Genomic DNA, 18,708 nt, shown 5'->3' with positions numbered 1-18,708 from the left:
GGGGGGGCTGGAAATCTGTACTGAGTGATGTATTAACATGAAAAACAAAATGAAAAGCCAAACTACCTAATTCCTTTCCTGCGTTATGTGGGTTGGTTTGGCTATTCCTTTCAAGCAGATATTTTTTCCTGGATTTCTTTGCTTGATTTATAGTGGACTGTGACATAGGAAGTAATGACTTATAATTAAATCCAGTAAATGCTGTTTTGTTTTGGGTTTTTTTTTTTCAGTATTTCTAAATGACTGTTATAAAATATTTTAAGTGATCCCATACTATTGATTAGATGTCTAACAGTAGAGCTAATCTCTGTGRATCTATTCGAATGCAGTTTAAGCTTAAATAACTTTGTCAGGATCTTGTTGCTCGCCTGGATGACCTGGGTGGAGTTTATCTGCAATTTGAAGAAGGAATTGAGACTACTGCACTATTTGTTGCTGCCACCTATAAGCTGTCGGACCATGTGGGTACTGAGCCAGCAGTGAAGGAGGTCTGTATCTACCTTTTCCTTCTTTGCATACTGTAGGTCATGAAAAGGATCCGCCTTAGATGCCACTTAGCATTTTTTTTCAGTAACAAGTTAACTGAGTGAGATGTAAATTAGATTGAAAGTGACAGTTCCCTACAGTATGAGCCAAAGTGGCAGGGTTGAGACTGAAGCCAATGTAAGATGTCCGAGTCTGTTCCTGGCTCTTTTCCATGCTGCTGCCAAATAGACTAAATGCAAAGTAATTTTTATGTCATTTTTGAGGTGATGATTCTGGTACACACAATTCAAACTGCCAGCATTCAGATGATGTTTTAAAAAAAAAAAAGGCCCAATTAAAGAAAATTGTTCAGTGTTGATTCAGAATTGTGCTGTCAGAAGTGCTATTGTTGGGGCTTTATGGCTTTATCTCTTGTGAATGCTGAGTGCCTGTTTTTTCCAGAAAGCCACAAAACTTTAAAAATTATCAGATGTGTTATTTAAAATAATAGCTCTCGCGCTTTTCGCAGTTTAAATCCGTGTGTCAGTTGCAAGGTCTGGAGCCTTGCCATGTGCTCCATACAAATGAAAAACACTGCAAGACTGGCACTATGCAGGAGATCTGTAGTATATATCTGGATGCCTTCTTTAGGCGTATGATGTACATTGACACTCATTAATACAAGCATGAGGATGAAAATTTGAGATGTGGTAGTTTTCACGTAAAAGTGCTCTTTGTGTACGAGTTACTAGATTGCATACCTATTGCTTTATTTGGGATTGTCTTTGATTATTGTTCTCATTTCTGATTAGAACCTAGCCCGCAGTCCTTTGTGTAGGTCAAAGTACAGGTAACRCACTACTGTCTACTCCTAGTTCCAGGAGAATGAATTAGCATTGGCACATCCCAGAGCTGGAGCTGGCTCTATGCTCCTAGTGGTATTGCTTTAAAGCTAATCCTCTTAGTTTAAGGATACCACTGTGCCCAAGTGGATAAGCCTGCATAGGCCTGTACTGGGTACTTCCAGAGCCATTAGGATGCTTTGCATCACCTCTCCATAGCCTTCCCTGTTTGGCAGGTAGCCAAGATGTCTTGCTTAGTCCTTTCCCACTGTACAAAGACAATTGTGTGGCTGCCGGAGCCAAGCTGTCTTTGTGCAACTGCATGTAGTCTGGGGAGTTGAGAGCTGACTGCCTCTCCCATTCTTAAACACTGTTTGAAGAAGTAGATCCAAATTCTATTTTTGCACGTTTTCAGTGCAATTACAGTGATTGTGGTTGGAACTTCCCAGCCAAGAATAAGAATGCTAATGTGACATTCCAAAAGTAGCTAATTCTGGGTTACCTTGTAACTTGAGTTATTTTTAAGCAAATGTAAAATTAAATGGTTTTTAAGAATGATGGATATATTTGTATTAAATAATTTTGTACTGAATCAGTTTGCAATGATGAGGGAAGCTGGTGGTGCCAATGTGATTTGTTTTTCCTCTTTCAGGATCAAATTATCCAGTTGATGAATGCAATTTTTAGCAAGAAGAATTTTGAGACGCTCTCGGAGGCCTTCAGCGTTGCTTGTGCTGCAGGTTCTCTATCCCGGAACCGCTACCACTTGCCTGTCATTATTGTCCCTGATGGGCCTGCAGCTGTGTCTCACCATCAGCCTGTACTCAGGGTGAGTTCTTAGACCCAAATCTTAACTCATCTCATGGCTGAATCGTTAGTGTTACAGGTCTGGGCTGACTGAAGATGTAAGATGTCTTTCACTTTTAGCTCCAGGACTTGGGTCCTACTAAATCCCCAGATCTGCTGCTTTTATGAAATGAGCATTAGGAATGTCTGCTTCTGAGGGGCTTATCAGACACTACTTTAAAAAGGCGCTGTGTAGAAGTCAGCTTTTTTAATCAGAATCTTTAGCTTTCCCAGCTGTGTTAAAAAGAATGGATCTGGGATGCTGGGCAGGGGAGAAATCTGTGGGTATAATATAGAAGGGGGAGCTCTTTCTGAAAGTGAGTAGCCTTGTGTGCGCCTACGTTCCTCTTGGCACAAAAGGTTTCCCAGAAATTCTTGTTTTGTTGTTGTAGCTACAAGTGACCAATGTTATGTCTCAGCCACTGACTCAAGCTTCTGTGAAGCTAGACTATGCCAAGTCTGCATCTACCAAAGCCACTGTCCTTCAACAGACAGCATTTGCTCTGTCAGGGTAAGAAAATAATCTTATTTTTACAGTTTGTAAGGCAAATGGGTTCTATTTAAACAATATTGAACTTCTACTTTTCCCCTTTGTGTGGTCTTCCACCAGAGAAATGCTTGTGTGATGGAAAACTCAAAATCGTGTAGTTGTGTTTTCTTGGTAACTGGTGACTGAGCATGTTTGGTAGTGATACTGAATTTTTGTTATGTGGCTTTCTTTTTGGCTGGGCAACTGCAAAATTCTTTTGATTTCAGGGGAACTTTGGAAAAAAAAATTTCCTGCCCTTATGCAGCACAAAACTAACATTGCTTTTTCTGTTTGTTGCCTGTTTAATCTAGCATGTTTGGAAACTTCTTGGTAACAAGGTGTTACCTGTTTGTCAGACTGCTCTGTTAGTGTCCTAGAGGATACTTAACACATTGCTTTTTCTATCACAGAGACACCTTTGAGCTGAACTTCATGAATGTCAAACCTGCAAGTGGATATTATGACTTCTCCATCAGTGTTGATGGAGATAAACGATTTATTTCTAACAAAGTTGAGGTGAGTGTGTCTCTTGATGGTTTTCTAATTACATGCCTATTCAGTGAAACAGTTTTTTATTTATACCCTCTAAGGATATTGCCATTCGTACTGCATTTTATCACATGTTTTTCTGTTATGCATTGGATTTTGACTCAAGATTATGATCAGTTACCGGACTAGTGTCTCAAAAGAGATTTGTGCAGATTTCAGAACAGGTTTATCACTTAGTAAGATATTTGCTGATTTGATAGCATGTGAACAAAGACTAACAGTGACAGTGTTTATGTGGCAGCCCCTATTTTAAAGTAGCTGTGCAAAAAAAATTACTAAGAATGTTAGTTCCTGAGAGCATTCAAAATCTGAGTCTGTAAGTCTCAAGGCTTGGCAAGCAAGTGTCTCGTGCTTCCTTGGTGTAGGGAAGCTAAGCATTTGTTTATGTAGCCTCTAGAGCCCTAAAAGAGGGGCAAGGGGGTCTTCTGGCATCTCCTAACTGGATAGGTGTTGATGCTTTCATAGTGGAGAAACAGCAAGCAAAACTGTAAATATAAATTAAGTCTTAATTTCATACATGTATACTCCATTTTTTGGTGGYAAAAGCTGTTATACTGCACCTGTTAATAAATACTGGTCTTATATAAACACTCAGAGTTTTACTTTCCCCCAAAGGTTGTTACAGTGAGAAGGATGTGACCTCTGTGACCGTTCGTATAGTCGCCCCAGTGTCAACAACCGAGGATGCTCTCCTGCAGTTATGTCTATTCCCAAGATTAATTTTTTCCCTCAATCACCTTTTAAGGATAAGATTAACTTTTGAAATCTTGCAACATTGTCAGCTTGGTGTGGAAGAGACACTTATTTACAACTGCTGACCTTTAACAGGAGTATCAAATTGATGTTGTCATTGTAGTAGTAATGGCACTTAAGAGTGTCCAAAGGGGATTGATTGGTCCTGCTTAAGCTCGCTGCTGGCACACAGAGGTACCGGTAGGAATGCATTAACGCAGGGGCGGCTTTGTGTGAACTGCTCCTAATAAGACACATTGCTATGGGGGAGGACTGCTGGGGGAACTGCTGCTTTTTTTTTTTTTCCTTTACTGTTATTAGCATTAATTGTCCTTAATGCACCATCGTTTTTGACAGTAATGAGCTAAACCAGTGGGTTATTACTCTAGGCAGAGACTGCATTTCCTGGCATTAAAATATTTGAGAAAGGTTTGTGTACTGTTCAGTTGGAGGGGCTGTGCACAGCAGCTCTGAGCTACCTTCACTTAAATTTTTTTAAATGATTACTTCATGAGTCCATCTTTCTTTGCTCCCATCTTGGAAACAAAATAAGTTTTTACTAAAGTCATCTTGAATAGGATTCACTAGCCTGTAGATTATTTTGGGGTAACCTCTATGTTGAATTGTACTTTTAAATCTCAGTTGTAAAGGAACTGTTAAGATTATTGGGTTTGAAGTCTGACCTGGGTAGCTTGTTTTGTGTTTTTTATTTATTCTTCCTACAGGTTTTGTGTGAATTATTTTTCAGGGTGAGTAGGTGGGGCTGATTCACATGAGCAAACCTGTAATAAATTATATAATGAAAAATGTCTTGGCAATGAAACAAACTTTAATTCTCCAGGGGACTGTTTATCGGCTGTGGGAACAAATGTACTAATTAAAAACTGTAGCCTGCAGTAACTACATATGTTTGAGAGAAGGACTGAAATCAGTCAAACCCACCAAGGTTTACTGTCTAGATTGTCCGTTGTTTGGGGCTGCYGAGGGGGCAGAAAGTCATTTCTTTGCTCTGGCTTTATGCGGCACTTAGCACAAAAGAGTTGTGAAAAACAGCAGGGCCTTACCGCTGCCATGCACTGAATGATAAACATTGTTCCTCTCTGAAGGAAAGCTTGCCGAAACAAAGTACGGATCTGCGGGAATGGTTTGGCTTTCCCTGCTAGTAATAAAATCCACAGGAACCTGTTATACTTCTAGGAGCCAACAACGGCATAAGTGGCTGCTATCAGGACACTTTTCTCATCTCCAGTTGCTATCCAATAAGCAGGAGTACATGTGCACATACAGTTTAGGTCGTATCATATGTAATAGGTAGTTTCTGCTTATTTAAAAAGAAAACTAGTCAGATCTGGACAGTTTGACTGTTTTTATAAAAACAGTTCTCAAAAGGGCAGCTAACTCCAGCATGACTGAGAAGCTGGTATCTTCAGACCTGGCTGCTTGTGCAGGGAGGAGGGGGATGGCTAGGGTTAGTGACTGATACAGGAGTTTTGCCAGAAAGTAAACTGGTGTGGATCGTTTCATTCAGATTAGGTTCTGTCTCTGGCTTAGCATAAGTTTCCCTTTGGGGAAGGGGAAAAAGAACTGGAAGCTGCTGAAGTGACCTTAGCTGTTAGTAGTCTATGCAGGAGTTGAGTGCTCTGAGTAATTTCCTATTGTGCTTGGTTGCAGTTGAAAGTAAAAGTTTCCACAGAAGTTGGCATTACAAATGTAGATCTTTCTACCGTGGATAAAGATCAGAGCATTGCACCAAAAACAACCAGGTAAAATGACTCAGTGCGCATGATATTTTAAGGGGCAACTGTGACTCTAGGTTGCAAGTCCTTTAACCTTTACTTACTTCAGCTAAACCAGAGGAATCTTGTATTGGAATATACTGGGTTGGGGTTTTTTGGGGGGGGGGGGGTTTGTTTTTTACTCAAGGTATTGTGCAAATGTTAGCATGTTTGACATATTGTCCTGTGTATGGTTTAGATCAGAGCATTGCACCAAAAACAACCAGGTAAAATGACTCAGTGCGCATGATATTTTAAGGGGCAACTGTGACTCTAGGTTGCAAGTCCTTTAACCTTTACTTACTTCAGCTAAACCAGAGGAATCTTGTATTGGAATATACTGGGTTGGGGGGTTTTTTTTGGGGGGGGTCTTTTTTTTTTTCCTCCCCTCTTGGTAGTTTTCTTTAATATTGACGTATCTACTGACAGAAGCCAGGCAACCAGAGTCTTCTGTTACTTTGTTGGCACAACTCAGTGCAAATGCCAGTTAAAATAGTTGCTTTAATTTTTCTAATATTGTCAGGCTTTGATAGACTCTAAAGCTACATGCATGCAGTATATAGTGTGCTGACTGTGCTGTTGCTAGGTGTACTTTAACTTAATTTTGGTTTTGTTTTTTTTTAGGTAGGGGGGGTTGGTTGTTTGTTTAACTGACATCAGTTAAAATATAATGCCTGGAGTTTAACTTGAGTTGCACAGCCTCACTGAGGCCCCTCTGTGTGTATTAATGTAGCCTTCCTGTGCTGAAGTTTGCATATTTGTTTTTCCTGCTCTGCTGCCATCACACCTTTGGATGCAGCAGAGCCTTGGCTAAGTGAAATATGGGATGTACTGTTAGTAAAACCTTTTTTTTATGGGATTCCTTTGAACCTTACAACAAACTAATGCTTTGCTTGAGAACAGGCAATACCAGTAGCTCACAAAAATCTTACTAAAGAATTCCATTCATTTATTTCCTTTAAACTTATGGTAGAACAGAAAGACATGTTAGTTTACTTAACTATTTGATAAAATAGATCATCTATGCTGAGTAGACCGCAGTACTGCTAGTCAGGCTTGCATGCCTCAGTTTCTCTAACATCAGGCCTTCTCTTGGAAAATCACCTCAATTGTGTTTATTTTTTCCTCCATAGGGTGGCTTATCCAGCCAAAGCCAAGGGCTCATTCACTGCTGACAGCCATCAGAATTTTGCTTTGTCCTTCCAGCTGATAGATGTGAACAGTGGAGCTGAACTCATCCCTCACCAGGTTAGGACAAATTCTTGTCATTACCATGTCACCTAGATGTTCCATCATGAAGCATCTAAGGTGACAGTTGCTCTTGAAAAGTTTTCATGTGCTTTGAAAAGCCTTATGTTTCTGAAATGGACTGTGAAAGAGCACCGGTCTTGGTACAAGGGGAGTGGTTTCAGTTCACGTGTGCTTGCTGTGTGTTAAATGAAGTGTTTTAGCTCTGATATTGCATCTTATTTAGATCAACAGAATGAGTGAAGGTACTCTGCACTGTAAAAATGCATTTCTCRTTCTTGAATATGGACTGTTTCCTGAAATACTCCTTGAATGTAGACTTTTTTCTTTTGAAATTTTTTTATATATAAAATCAGGGGGGAAAAAATACATACACACACCCTGTTGTGTGCTGTTGCACAGATCCTCTCAGGTAACACTCAGTATACTGTCATGTATCCCAAGTGGWTTTCTGGCCACTGTTGGTCCTGTATTAATGTAGTTACACAAAGAGGCATTGTACTTTGCTTACTGTGTATCTACACATCTGGGCTCCCAGTTCATATTCCTGCTTTCCTACTRTTGTGCTTCTTGATTTGGGGCAAATCTCTTGCTTCACTGATGTTTGTAAAAGCACTTTGAGATCCTCCAGAAATGTTRCAATCTTTTCTTTTAGACCTTTGTCCGGCTTCACAACCAAAAGACTGGCCAAGAGGTTGTGTTTGTTGCAGAACCAGATAGCAAGAACGTATACAAGTTTGAACTGGACACTTCTGAGCGAAAGACCGAGTTTGACTCTGCCTCTGGTACCTATACTCTTTACCTGATCGTTGGAGATGCCACTCTGGAAAATCCAATCCTGTGGAATGTGGTATGTAGCTGGTGCTGTGTACGTGTGGTGATCTGGTTTTGAGGTTACTGACAGTCTAGCAGGAGGGTATCATACATGTGTGGAAGAAAAAAAAGACAAATGTTGTAGTTCCTTGTAGTGAGCCAGAACCTTTTGGGCCATTTACAGGCTCTGAGGCTTCTTGTTCATTTTTAAGTTTTCAAACTCAAGTAAGTGTCAAAGCAAGATTTAAATGTGTTCATTCAGCACATGATGAAATGGAAACTTCAGAGCCTTTGTGAGTTTGACTGTAAGCTCACCAGCAAGCAGTTCATGGTTTAGCCTTTGTGTGTTCCATATGCTGGAAATAAGTCCAACTCTTAGTGATGAATGAAGAGTACTATTTTCTTTGATTAGAAGAAACTTCCTTTTAAAATCTGGTAACTTTTTCTTAGTCTCCTTTAAAAATCATGTCAATCATAGATTGACAAATTAGCAAATATGCCACAGTGATGTATTAGGTTTTATAAAACTTTCTCTCAATATATTAAGGTCAAACTTCCTGAAGCTGTGTAATTTCATTTCAGGCTGATGTTGTTATCAAATTTCCGGAAGAGGATGCTCCATCCACAGTCCAGTCCAAGAACCTCTTTGTTCCCAAACCTGAAATCCAGGTACAGTCCAAAAAAGGCTCCAGAAAAAAACCCATGATGTTGAGGGAGAAAGGGGGGCTAGTCCTACTCTGGCTTATCTGATCGTATCAGAAATACACTAAGATGAGAACAAAAAATTCATCTTTTATARCAATATTAATACTGTGCGAGTAACAGAATTAAAGGAAAACCAGAGCTACTGTTTAATGGGAAGAAATTCATTGCAGTGCAGAGTATGAATAAATAAGCTATATCCTCTACCTGTGAGAGAGCAATTAGTGTCAATGAGAAGATTCAAACATGAAAATTTGACTAGGCAAGCACCAGGGAAAACCCTCTGCTTCTGAAGACTTTTCTTGCTCCTTTCTGGCCATCTAGTCATTTGTGCTGATGACAGACTGACAAGTGCTTCTCTAAGCACAAGGAAGAGTTAACTGAGCAAGAGATAAGTGTGCATACGCTGGAATAGGCAATAACTTAAAGAATTGGCCTTTGTCTGAAAAGGAATGCTCATCATACAAAGGAGTGTCTGAGAACAGCACGAGGATAGCAACTAGTCCTCTGTGGAGCTAAAAAGCTGCTCTGTTGGAGTGTTCCYACTTATGAGTTGGGTTTTTTTTGTTTGTTTGCAGCACCTGTTCAGGGAACCTGAGAAGAGGCCTCCTACTGTGGTATCTAACACATTCACAGCACTGATTCTCTCCCCCTTGCTTTTGCTGCTCATTCTGGTGAGTGAACTGGGCCACAGAGGAAGAAAATTTTTTCCATCCAGTCCAAAATCATTTAGGAGATTGACCAGCCAAACTTCATATTAAAACTCTGGATTAACCACAATTAGCACAGCACTGTTGCAGTCATACTTAATTTAGCAAAGCATAACTCCTAGAAGGGACATGCTCTAGGCATTTCAGTTGTGGTTCTTGAGGAATCATTGTCAGTGCAGGATGTTGAACGGGGTTTGTTTCTAAACTGTTTGAGTTGATTGTCAAAACAGAAAAAACAATACTAACCAAGTAGAAGGAGGTGAGGTGAGTTTCTCCAGTATGGTTCTGCTAGCGATCATTGAATAACAGGCACACTAGGTTATCCCAGAACAGTCTGATTTTAGTTATAAAATTAGTGATTCTGCCTTACACTTTAATATACCTGTCACAAAATCCACATCATTTAATTCCATCAGACTGATTTCAATTTATGGACTTAATTGGTATTTGCATATCTGTACTTGAAACATCTAGTATTACCAGTTCAGGTTTTTGAACTTTGTGATACAAAATCTCAASTGGTGAAGTTAAATTACACCTTGTTTGGGGAATCATTTCTTAAAACTGATCATTCCTTAAAACCCTTAGTCGCCTTTGTTATCCCCACTGAAGCTTAGCATTCAGATAGTTGTGTCCACTGGTCTTTGAAGTTCACAGTAGACATGTTGGTGATGTGACACTGAATGAGAAACCTCATTCATGCTGTTCCTGTTTTCCAGCCTTCCTGTCTTTCTCTTCTGCACTCTGAAAGCTGAAATTGTTTTTATGAGCAAACATCCTGTATTTATAGCTGGCCTTTTGCTGATTCCAAAATGAGAACCTTACCTTTCTGGCTTTTTTTTTTTTTTAATAGAAATTAATTCTGCCGGATAGAAATGACAAGTTTTGAGGTTTTGTTTTTGTTTTTTTAAATGTAGATTTGGGGCATATATTTACTTAAAGGTGGTTTTACACTGACACTATTGCAGTCATGTCGAAGGAGAATTGAGGAACTGCCTTTTTAGAGTCAGAAGCAGCTAGGAACAATTTCTACTAAAGGAGCTTACACGACTGTCTTAGGACTCAGTAGTAATTTTTCCCTGTAGTTGAAAACAAATTCATCTATAGGGAAGACGCTGTACTCATTGAAGAACTTAAAGCAAATTGGCTTGAAAGGTGTTAAAGTTTGAAACAAGAGCTCGTGTTTGTAAGGCCATTTTTACTCAGGTTTTATTTCTTTTCCTTTTAGTGGATAAAGATTGGTGCCAATATCTCCAACTTCAGCTTTGCTCCCAGCACCATCATTTTTCACATGGGACATGCTGGTAAGTGTCAGAGGCTTTCTGCTCTGTTTGACCTTCTCACTCGAAAGTTACAGATGAGAGTCCTGGTGGAAAATGGACTTGCAGCCTATTAACTATAATGACATAATAGCATAACATTTGTTCTCTTGTTTTCATCTGCCTTCCTGCTTTTCATGATTGTTAATATGGTGCTAAACCTGTTTTGGCCATCAGCTTATAACAGCAGTTATTATCCAGGCTTCTCTCACACACCACTCATCTGTACTTAATAGAACTCTTTATTTCCAGAGGTCACATTTTCTTTATTGCATGTTTACCCTTTGTAAGCAGGGGATTTCTAGGGGGATTGAGACCTGTGGGTTCACTCACTACATCTTTTCTTTAATGCTCTTCCCGTTACCATCTAGTTCTTTGAYGAGGCCAGATTTATTCATCAGTTTTGTTGCTCTCTTGGTTACACAGTTATTTACTGTCTTGGTAGAATTTCAAAAACATAGCAGGTTAGGAAAATATCAGATTTACTCTGTTTCCCAGATGACAGTATATTACTCAACCCAAGCCATTTTCCTTGGAAGCTTTATAAAGCTCTATATTCCTGGAAATATGCAAAGGTTAATATATCCCCTGTTGAAATCCAGAAGATCCTCCTCCTTCTAATAGCCTTAAACCTTTGTCAGATGTCCATGATTATTCCAGAAGGGGGCTACTTGCAAGCCATTTGTGTCACATTTTTCTGCATTATGTAGACCCAGACACCACCTTCCCCTGACAACAATATATAGTCTTTGGATCTGCCGGTCAGAACTTCAGAGATGAGTTACACCTGGCAATTCAACATAAAAATTGTTCTGGGAATAACCGATAGTCTTTCCTTGAAACACAACTTCTGCCATGAGCTCTGTCTTTTTTCACAGCAATGTTGGGACTCATGTATGTCTACTGGACTCAGCTCAACATGTTCCAGACTCTGAAGTACTTGGCCATTCTGGGTGGTGTCACATTCCTGGCAGGCAACAGGATGCTGGCCCAGAAAGCAGTAAAACGGTAAGCCAGAGACGGATGCATTGGTGGGAGCTGCTCTTAAAATCTGTGGGGAGGAGGAGATCACACTGACACTATCTGAAGTCAGTAACTGATTCAGTGATGAACACTGCTTTTAGTTCTTAGGTATTGTTGTGTGTGGCAATGGGCTACTCTGTCCCATTTTCATGCCTGTTCTCAGGTGAAATGCTTGAACCTAGTAGGAAAATGAGGTGCTGTCACTAAAATGTAGCTCGTTCTGCTTCTTCAGAGAGAATGGTCTATATGGCCACTTGCTGAAGTGATCAGACACACAGAGAAAGCATTGAGGGGAAGCGTGTGCACACTGACATGTGGAAATCTGCGTTTGGCAAGAAGATGTATTCCCTGACAAGATTATTTTACTACATGGTATATTAAGCATTAAGCTTTTATAGTACTGTTAAATAATGAAAGCTGCTATAAGTGTGGAAGAGGCCCAAATTCTCTGCAGCTAAGTCTTAGGGGAGGGAGGTCTTGCTGCTTTCTTTGATTACCTGCTGGGGAGTTATAGAGGAAAGGAAAGCAGATGCTTATTGGGAGTATACAGCAGCAGACACGGGGCAACAGACACAATCGGCAACAGGGAAAATTCTGACAAATGTTGGGGGGGGGAAATTCACTGAAGGTGATCAAACGCTGCAACAAGTTGCTCAGACAGGTTTTGAAACCTTTTATCCCTGGAGTTACTCAGAACTTGCCTGGATATGTGCAACCTGCTCTGACTTCAGAGTTGGTCCTGTTTTGAGCTGGGCATTGGACCAGATGATCTCTGCAGGACCCTTCCAACTTAAACTATTGTACAGTTCTGTAATAAATGTATTCAAGTATCTCTTTCAAGCAGTGAAATGCAAGCCAGCTCTGAGCAAGCTTCCTCCAAACCTAGAACCTGTATAATCAGGCCAGCATGGCTCTGTTCCTAGATGATGCAATTCTGCTGAGACGGAGCTGTAAAACCTGGCCATGGTGCTGCTTCTGGGTCCTGTGCTAGTATAGCTTTGCTGCGCTGTCTTGTACTGTGCGCACCAGCATGGGTACCTCTGATATGGCACGGCACTGCATTGCACAGTAGACATGCTCCTTGCATAGATATATATGTTGTCTTTGCTTTCTGTATTGGGATGGGATTGATTCTTCACGTGTGTGCCCTGTGCCACACAGTGTCTCATGAACGTACCATGGATTAGGCAGCTTGCAGGCTGTCCCGTCACCCAAGCTCCTGATATAGTGCATTAATCAGAGGTCAGACTGTTCCCTCCTTCACTTCTGCCACAGGGAGTTTCTATGTGAGCAGCTCTACATGTGAGATTTAAGCTTTAACCCTTTTGTACTAATGTAGAGTTTGGCTTTGGAGGTGGCTTYGTGACCTGCTTTGACATCAAACCTGTGCTCTGGTATTACTTCCCCTTTTTGAGCCATTATGACAAGTTTATCCTTGTGCACATATCTGTATAAATATTCTTGGATTCTCARTTTTTTGATTACACTGTATTAATACTGGGTCAAGAGCTGTAAGAACCAACAAACCAGTGGAACTTTCAGGGATTTCACATTGATTTGTTGCCTTTAAAAACAGAGGGTACTTGCCTGACTGTGGTAGCAAAGACTGTTACTGTAATCTGGCCTTCCCMTACTGTCCTTTCAGATTTCTCAGTCTTGCTCTCTTGGATGCCCAGTCTCTTCAAGCGTGGCACTTTACTCTTGTTAGCATAAGGCTTCCACTGGGAATTTGTTGCCAGTGGGGCTATGCTGTGTCATTTAATAATGTTTCATTTGTTAATTTGAAGAGTAATAATAAAATAATAGATATTCTAGGGACGGATTTGGGGAAAAAGAATACACTGACACTTTTTTCTAAATGTTTTAGCTCAACCAGGGCTTCTGTCAACACATAAATGCAGATGGCTGGTTCTTATTTCAAAGCACTGCAGGGGGGTGCCTGGAGGCTTTTTCACTGTAAATAACTTGAAGAAGCTGTAGCTGCAATGGCAAACTTGAAAGTAAAACTTCTACCTTGGGCTAAAGTTAAACCCTTTGTACATGACTTTAAAGTTCCTAAAAGACATCTTTTTGTTAACGTGCCACTAGGTGTCTCAGATACTGAAGTGCAGTGATAATTAACTAGATTGCACTTACAGGCAAAGCTGCCATTCTGCTACAGAGAATGCTGTCAGGGGTGGGAGCAGGACTATATGTAAACCATCTTTTTTACAGAAGTTACCAGAAGGCCTGGTTTTGCTTTTTTGCATTTCTGTTATTGGCTCTGGTTCCTGGAGCAGGGCTGCTTTCTTCCTTATCTTCTCTGAACCTTTCTTCCTCTCTCCTTTTGGCAGGATCGCTGCAGAGCAGAGCAGTAGGTTGGCAAAGTATAGGACGCTGCGGTAAAAGGGGGTTTTGCTAGTGACCGGCTCTTCTAGAAGTAAGGGCCTTTTTTTTGGAATTTGCCTTCCCTGGGCATGCTGGCTGTTTCATTTCACTTTCATCCCTCACTTCCCTGGCAAAAAGATACCTTAGCTGAAGATGCCTTTTTTTTTTTCCAGCTTGACTTATTTGGCTTTAAATCAGACTGTGAGTGACCTTGGTTACAGCTGGGTTTGCGTATTGGCAGTAGGTGTCCTCTGAGACTAAATTGCCTTCATGAAATTTCTGAATCATCTGAAGTCTCTGTGGTAATATGTGCAGGTGTATAAATGTGGAAATATTGTCTTATACACCAAGCAGCTATCAGGTGATGAAATAAACCTAGATTAAGCATTACTGCTCCTGTAAATAAATTATCAGTAATATCAGCTAGAGGAGAACAGAATGAAAATGGTTGATCTCTGGGCTGTTCCCATCTWGCTGTTGGTACTGCCTATCGCCCTCTGCAGTATTCTGGTGTTTCAGCTCCCAGGCACCCTCACTGCTGGTAGGGCTGAATTACGTACTTGCTTGGGGGTGGTGAGAGCTGTGTGTGCAGCAGAAGCCAGGTCAGCACCGCCTCATTCAGTTGAGAACCTGACCTGATCCCGGATTCATCTGCCTGTTAGACTAAACTGGGCATAATGGCTCAGTCAGTGGCGGCAGTAGCTAGTCCCTTTTGACCAAACACRGTCATCTGCTATGTCTCCATTATCATTTTACCGGTATTAAACCCTTTGTTTCTTTTGATTCTGAGCAGGTAAGGTCCCAGGTTGATATGCACGTGGTGGCCTAGGCGGCAAGGCTGCCTGCCACTCCATGTGGTCCATTTCTAAATGTGTGCATGACTTCAGTCTCCTTCAGTGTGTTACTTTCATAATGGGGGAAGGAAGAGAGCATCCGGCCCAATTCCTTTGATGGGACTGAAATCTCTGCAGGCTGTGCTGTGCTGGAACATCTCCTGAGTGTCTGCTCTCTTGTGTTCATAGCCAGTGTTCAGGCATGCACAGTGCGTTGAATGGAGGTCAGTTTTGTGGTGCAAAACAAAACCAGGGGCTACGTGGCTGCCTCTCAGAAACCACATGCACTGGTATAAATTCCTGTTTGCAGATCAGATAGTATGGAGGAGGGTTTCATGAAAATTATCACCTATGGAAAACTTGGCCTTGTGTCCCATTGGGGAACACCCTGTTAGTATCTCTTCTCTCCCTGAAGTGTTTTGGGGTATCTGATCACAGAAAAAGCTATGACACGAGTAACTAGAAAAGAACTGAGGGTGGCTGTTGCTTTTTCTGGTGATGAGTGTTGTCTACATCCTTGGTGTGTTTGCTGGACAGGTGGGGGATGCTGTCCTAGCCCCTGGGTGCTCCACAGCTCTGGGTCAGTGGTTTTGAGCCTTTTAGTGGCCCATAGCTAAATGCCTAACAAGTGTGTTCTCCACAGCTTGCAATTTTTCTGCTTCTCAGCGTGACATTTTAACTCCTTAATTCCCTGTGGGCTGTGAGTAACCTTGGAAGATCTTGCAAATAACATGTTATCCAAAAAACACAAGTTAGATGTTGCTGCCATGCGCAGCTGAAAGGATTTTTCCTTACTGCTGAGCTTTCTGATGGCTCGGATGTCAGCTAAGACTGTTGTTGCTGAGCTGTGGGGCTGGACTGTCAAGTGCTCAGCATCCACAGCTATGCCCGTGTCTCCCTTCTTGAAAGGGAAAAGGACCCCCAAAAGGTGGGTTTGTTCTGACCACGTTAGAGTCCTGCATCTACTTGGGGCACGAATATCTCTTTTTACACTTACTTTGGTACTTTTTTTTACGTGTGCTTACACTTGGACCCACTGATTCAAAGTGGGTAAATGGCCCTGTTTAAAGCAGAAAAGTGGTACTAAGGTAGCTGGGGGCTTTGCATTCAGCCCTGCTCTCTTTTTTTCTTTATTCAGTTTTATATTTTACAAAGCTTGTTCATTCCTTTTGCACCAGAAATTGATCTTCATGTTATTTGACCATTTCCATGCTCCTTGAATTCAGTCCTTAGTTATGTTGCAGTACTGGTTTTATCACTTTTCTCTYAAAAAAGCTTCCTTTGAGAGAGACTGATAGGTTTTGGGGGTACTTTTCCAGGCAAAAAAACACTTTCTTGCACAGTAGAAGTTAATTGTTTGGATTTCTCTTTCCAGAACACACTAGCACCAGAAGAATGGAAGAAATGGAGAAAACAAAGCAAATGTCTTCAGGACAGAGGTGAATAAATAACAAAGACCAAAAGAAGGAAGGCAGAAGCAGATTTTTTTATATATTAAGTCAAGAGGGTTCCAGTTGTACTTTTTTTAAATCTTGTTTTCCACAATTGTGTTTAATGCTGCTTAAGTGCTTTTCATGTGAATCCAGCAAATTCTTTTTTCCCCGAATCCCCCCCACCCCTTTCTTCCCCCAGGACATTTGAGTTTCCTTTAGGAAATAAAAGGAAAAAAGAAAATAATAATTCTGCCTTTCCCTAGGCACCCTCTCCTCATCCCAAACCTTGTGAATAAAGAGGAAATAATGGTTTTGAGTTTTGTTTCTGGCTGTCTCCAAGGCTCTGATTTGAAGCTGGGTTCATATGAGAGTAAAAAGAGCTTTTTCTGGTGGGTAACTTTACTGTATTAGCCATTACTGTGTGAAGCTTCCTTTTGTTTCATGTTCATTCCCAGAGGTAAATATTTATTTGGGAGGACTTCCCACTCCTGCCCATCTTTTGTGCATTGCTGGCATCTGTTTTTCTCCAGTAATTGCTGTTTTCTTTGCCTTCAGGATAGCGCAAGGCAGGACCATGCTGAGTTGCTGTGGGCCTTCGAGGCTCAAACTGGAAGAGTCAGTGGGGCCTGGCCCTTGCAGGGAGCCAGCTCTGGTGCTGGTGTGCCTGGCTGTGTCTGCCCCTGGCTCCCCAGGCAGGTTTGGTGGGTCCTTCTAGTGGGCTCAGTTTCTTTCCTGCCTCTGTAAGTGACCTTATTTCAAAAAGAAGTTTGATTTCCTGTCCCTTTTTAACAGGTCATTGTCTGTGTGCACCTTCAAGACTGTTAAATAGTCTAGACTTTGGCTTTGTTGAAGGCTGTATTAATAATAACAAACCTAAAGGGCAAACCCTAAAATCTCCTTCTGATTAGTAGTAGTCAAACTGGAGCCTGACTTGGGATTACCTTTTCCATTTTATATTGCATGTAACTGAATGTCACTGGCTAGCATCTTGAAGGCTAACGGCACCTGCAACACTTCTCGCTCACCCTCCTCTTTATGACTCTGAATAATTTAGTATCAGCAGTAAATGAATGACCTGGGAAGGARGGGGAGGGTGTGAATCATTTGGGGGATAGCACAGATTTCTAGGGAATTCTCCTGATGCTTACTTCCATGCTAAAAACTTAAGTTACTCCTAGCCCCTGCTCCACCCCCCAAATGTGTTGGCTCCCTCTTGTCTCATGTCAGCTTAGTTTTTTTAAATGCCTTTTGGCAAGGGAACCTTATCAAATGTCTTTTGGAAATCCAAGATGATATCAACCAGCAAGCATGCGAATAGAGGGTGTTTAGCTGATTTCTTCATAGGACCCCATATATGTAAGATGCGACTTCCCTTTTTAAAAGCTGTGTTGACTCTTCCCTACTGCACTTACTTAAACTTAGCTCACTGTTTCTGTTCTTTATAATAGTTTCTACCAGTTTGCTCACTGTGAACATTACATTGGATGGCATACAGGTTTATTGAACTAGTCCTTTGACCTCCTCTGCAGGCCTTTTAAAAATTTGAACTCATGCTGCCTTCAAGTCCTCTGGGACTAAAGCATTTTTAAGCAAGAAATAGTTAAGCTACTGTTTGTATTGTTTCATCCTGGAGTTCCTTTTCACCCTGGCGCATTCCTTTTGAGCCTGGTATTTTGTAACTGCTCACTTGTCCCCTTTGTTTTATAGTTTTGGGGGGAGTTTTTTACTGATACCTCAAACTGGGAGAGAGCCTCCAGTACTTCCCCTGTAGAAGAGCTCTGGTATGTTCCCCAAGGAGAATACAGATGCGCAAGAAAAAAAAATCATGTAGTTCTACTATGACATATCTTCTCTAAGCTCTGCATGTTGCTATTGATTTTCTACCTTCCCTGCTATGTGTCAGCAAAGGATATTTTTATTCCTTTGGCTTCTTATTCCTCAGACATTTTCTGTTCTGCTTTATTTGTTTTTACATTCAATCTGCCAGAGTTTGAGCATGTGTTTCCTTGTTTAGACGCAAACCAAATTTTCAAAGGGTTCCCCTTTATTCTGAATAGCTGTGCTCAGCCATCTGTTTATTCATACAGGTATAGGTCTTTCTGAGTTTTTTTGATAGATCTTTTGATTTTATTCAGAGTCTCCAATACAGTTTCTATGCTGCTTGCAAAAGTTTTATTCTTTTGCCACTGCTTCTACTTGCTTCTTAACAAGCTGCTTCATTTTATGTAATTCCCTTTCTTGGAATGAAGTCCTAATGAATTTTTAAAGTGTGTTGTGATCATTGTTACAGAACAGCTTTTCAAAAACATTTTGAACCAGGCCTCCTCAAGACGAAGTCAAGTTGTTTTTCCTTTTGTGGGTTCTCTGTCCAGCTGTACTGTGCGGCAGAAGGATGTCTTGTTACATCTCAGCGTGACAGTTTTCTGCCTGTGTGAGAGTAACACATTTCCCATTAGTACGTTTCCTGCTGTCATAGTTTCACTGATTTCCCTCAGCATACCCTAGTTGCTTCTCATCCTGCT

At 41.0% G+C, this 18,708-nt stretch overlaps 1 protein-coding gene across 1 annotated transcript in view; it reads left to right on the top strand.

The window, feature by feature from the left end:
• The window catches only part of RPN2 (ribophorin II), a gene marked incomplete at its 5' end in the record, with an annotated part of 21,708 nt that extends 5,206 nt beyond the window's left edge, over positions 1-16,502 (top strand). Inside the window, 13 exons of the mRNA XM_026076800.1 lie at positions 354-488; positions 1,960-2,136; positions 2,546-2,664; positions 3,093-3,198; positions 5,635-5,726; positions 6,872-6,986; positions 7,642-7,836; positions 8,382-8,468; positions 9,080-9,175; positions 10,440-10,515; positions 11,409-11,538; positions 11,786-11,925; positions 16,129-16,502. Of these exons, the coding sequence (XP_025932585.1) occupies positions 354-488; positions 1,960-2,136; positions 2,546-2,664; positions 3,093-3,198; positions 5,635-5,726; positions 6,872-6,986; positions 7,642-7,836; positions 8,382-8,468; positions 9,080-9,175; positions 10,440-10,515; positions 11,409-11,538; positions 11,786-11,819 (1,362 nt within the window). The remainder of the gene's footprint in view (positions 1-353; positions 489-1,959; positions 2,137-2,545; positions 2,665-3,092; positions 3,199-5,634; positions 5,727-6,871; positions 6,987-7,641; positions 7,837-8,381; positions 8,469-9,079; positions 9,176-10,439; positions 10,516-11,408; positions 11,539-11,785; positions 11,926-16,128) is intronic.
• Positions 16,503-18,708: the final 2,206 nt, after the last annotated feature.

Source organism: Apteryx rowi, unplaced genomic scaffold, assembly GCF_003343035.1.
Source record: "Apteryx rowi isolate R43461 unplaced genomic scaffold, aptRow1 scaffold_44, whole genome shotgun sequence".
Taxonomy (NCBI): domain Eukaryota; kingdom Metazoa; phylum Chordata; class Aves; order Apterygiformes; family Apterygidae; genus Apteryx; species Apteryx rowi.
Note: the sequence above shows the minus strand (reverse complement) of the source record. Positions and strands in the feature narration are given on the sequence as shown.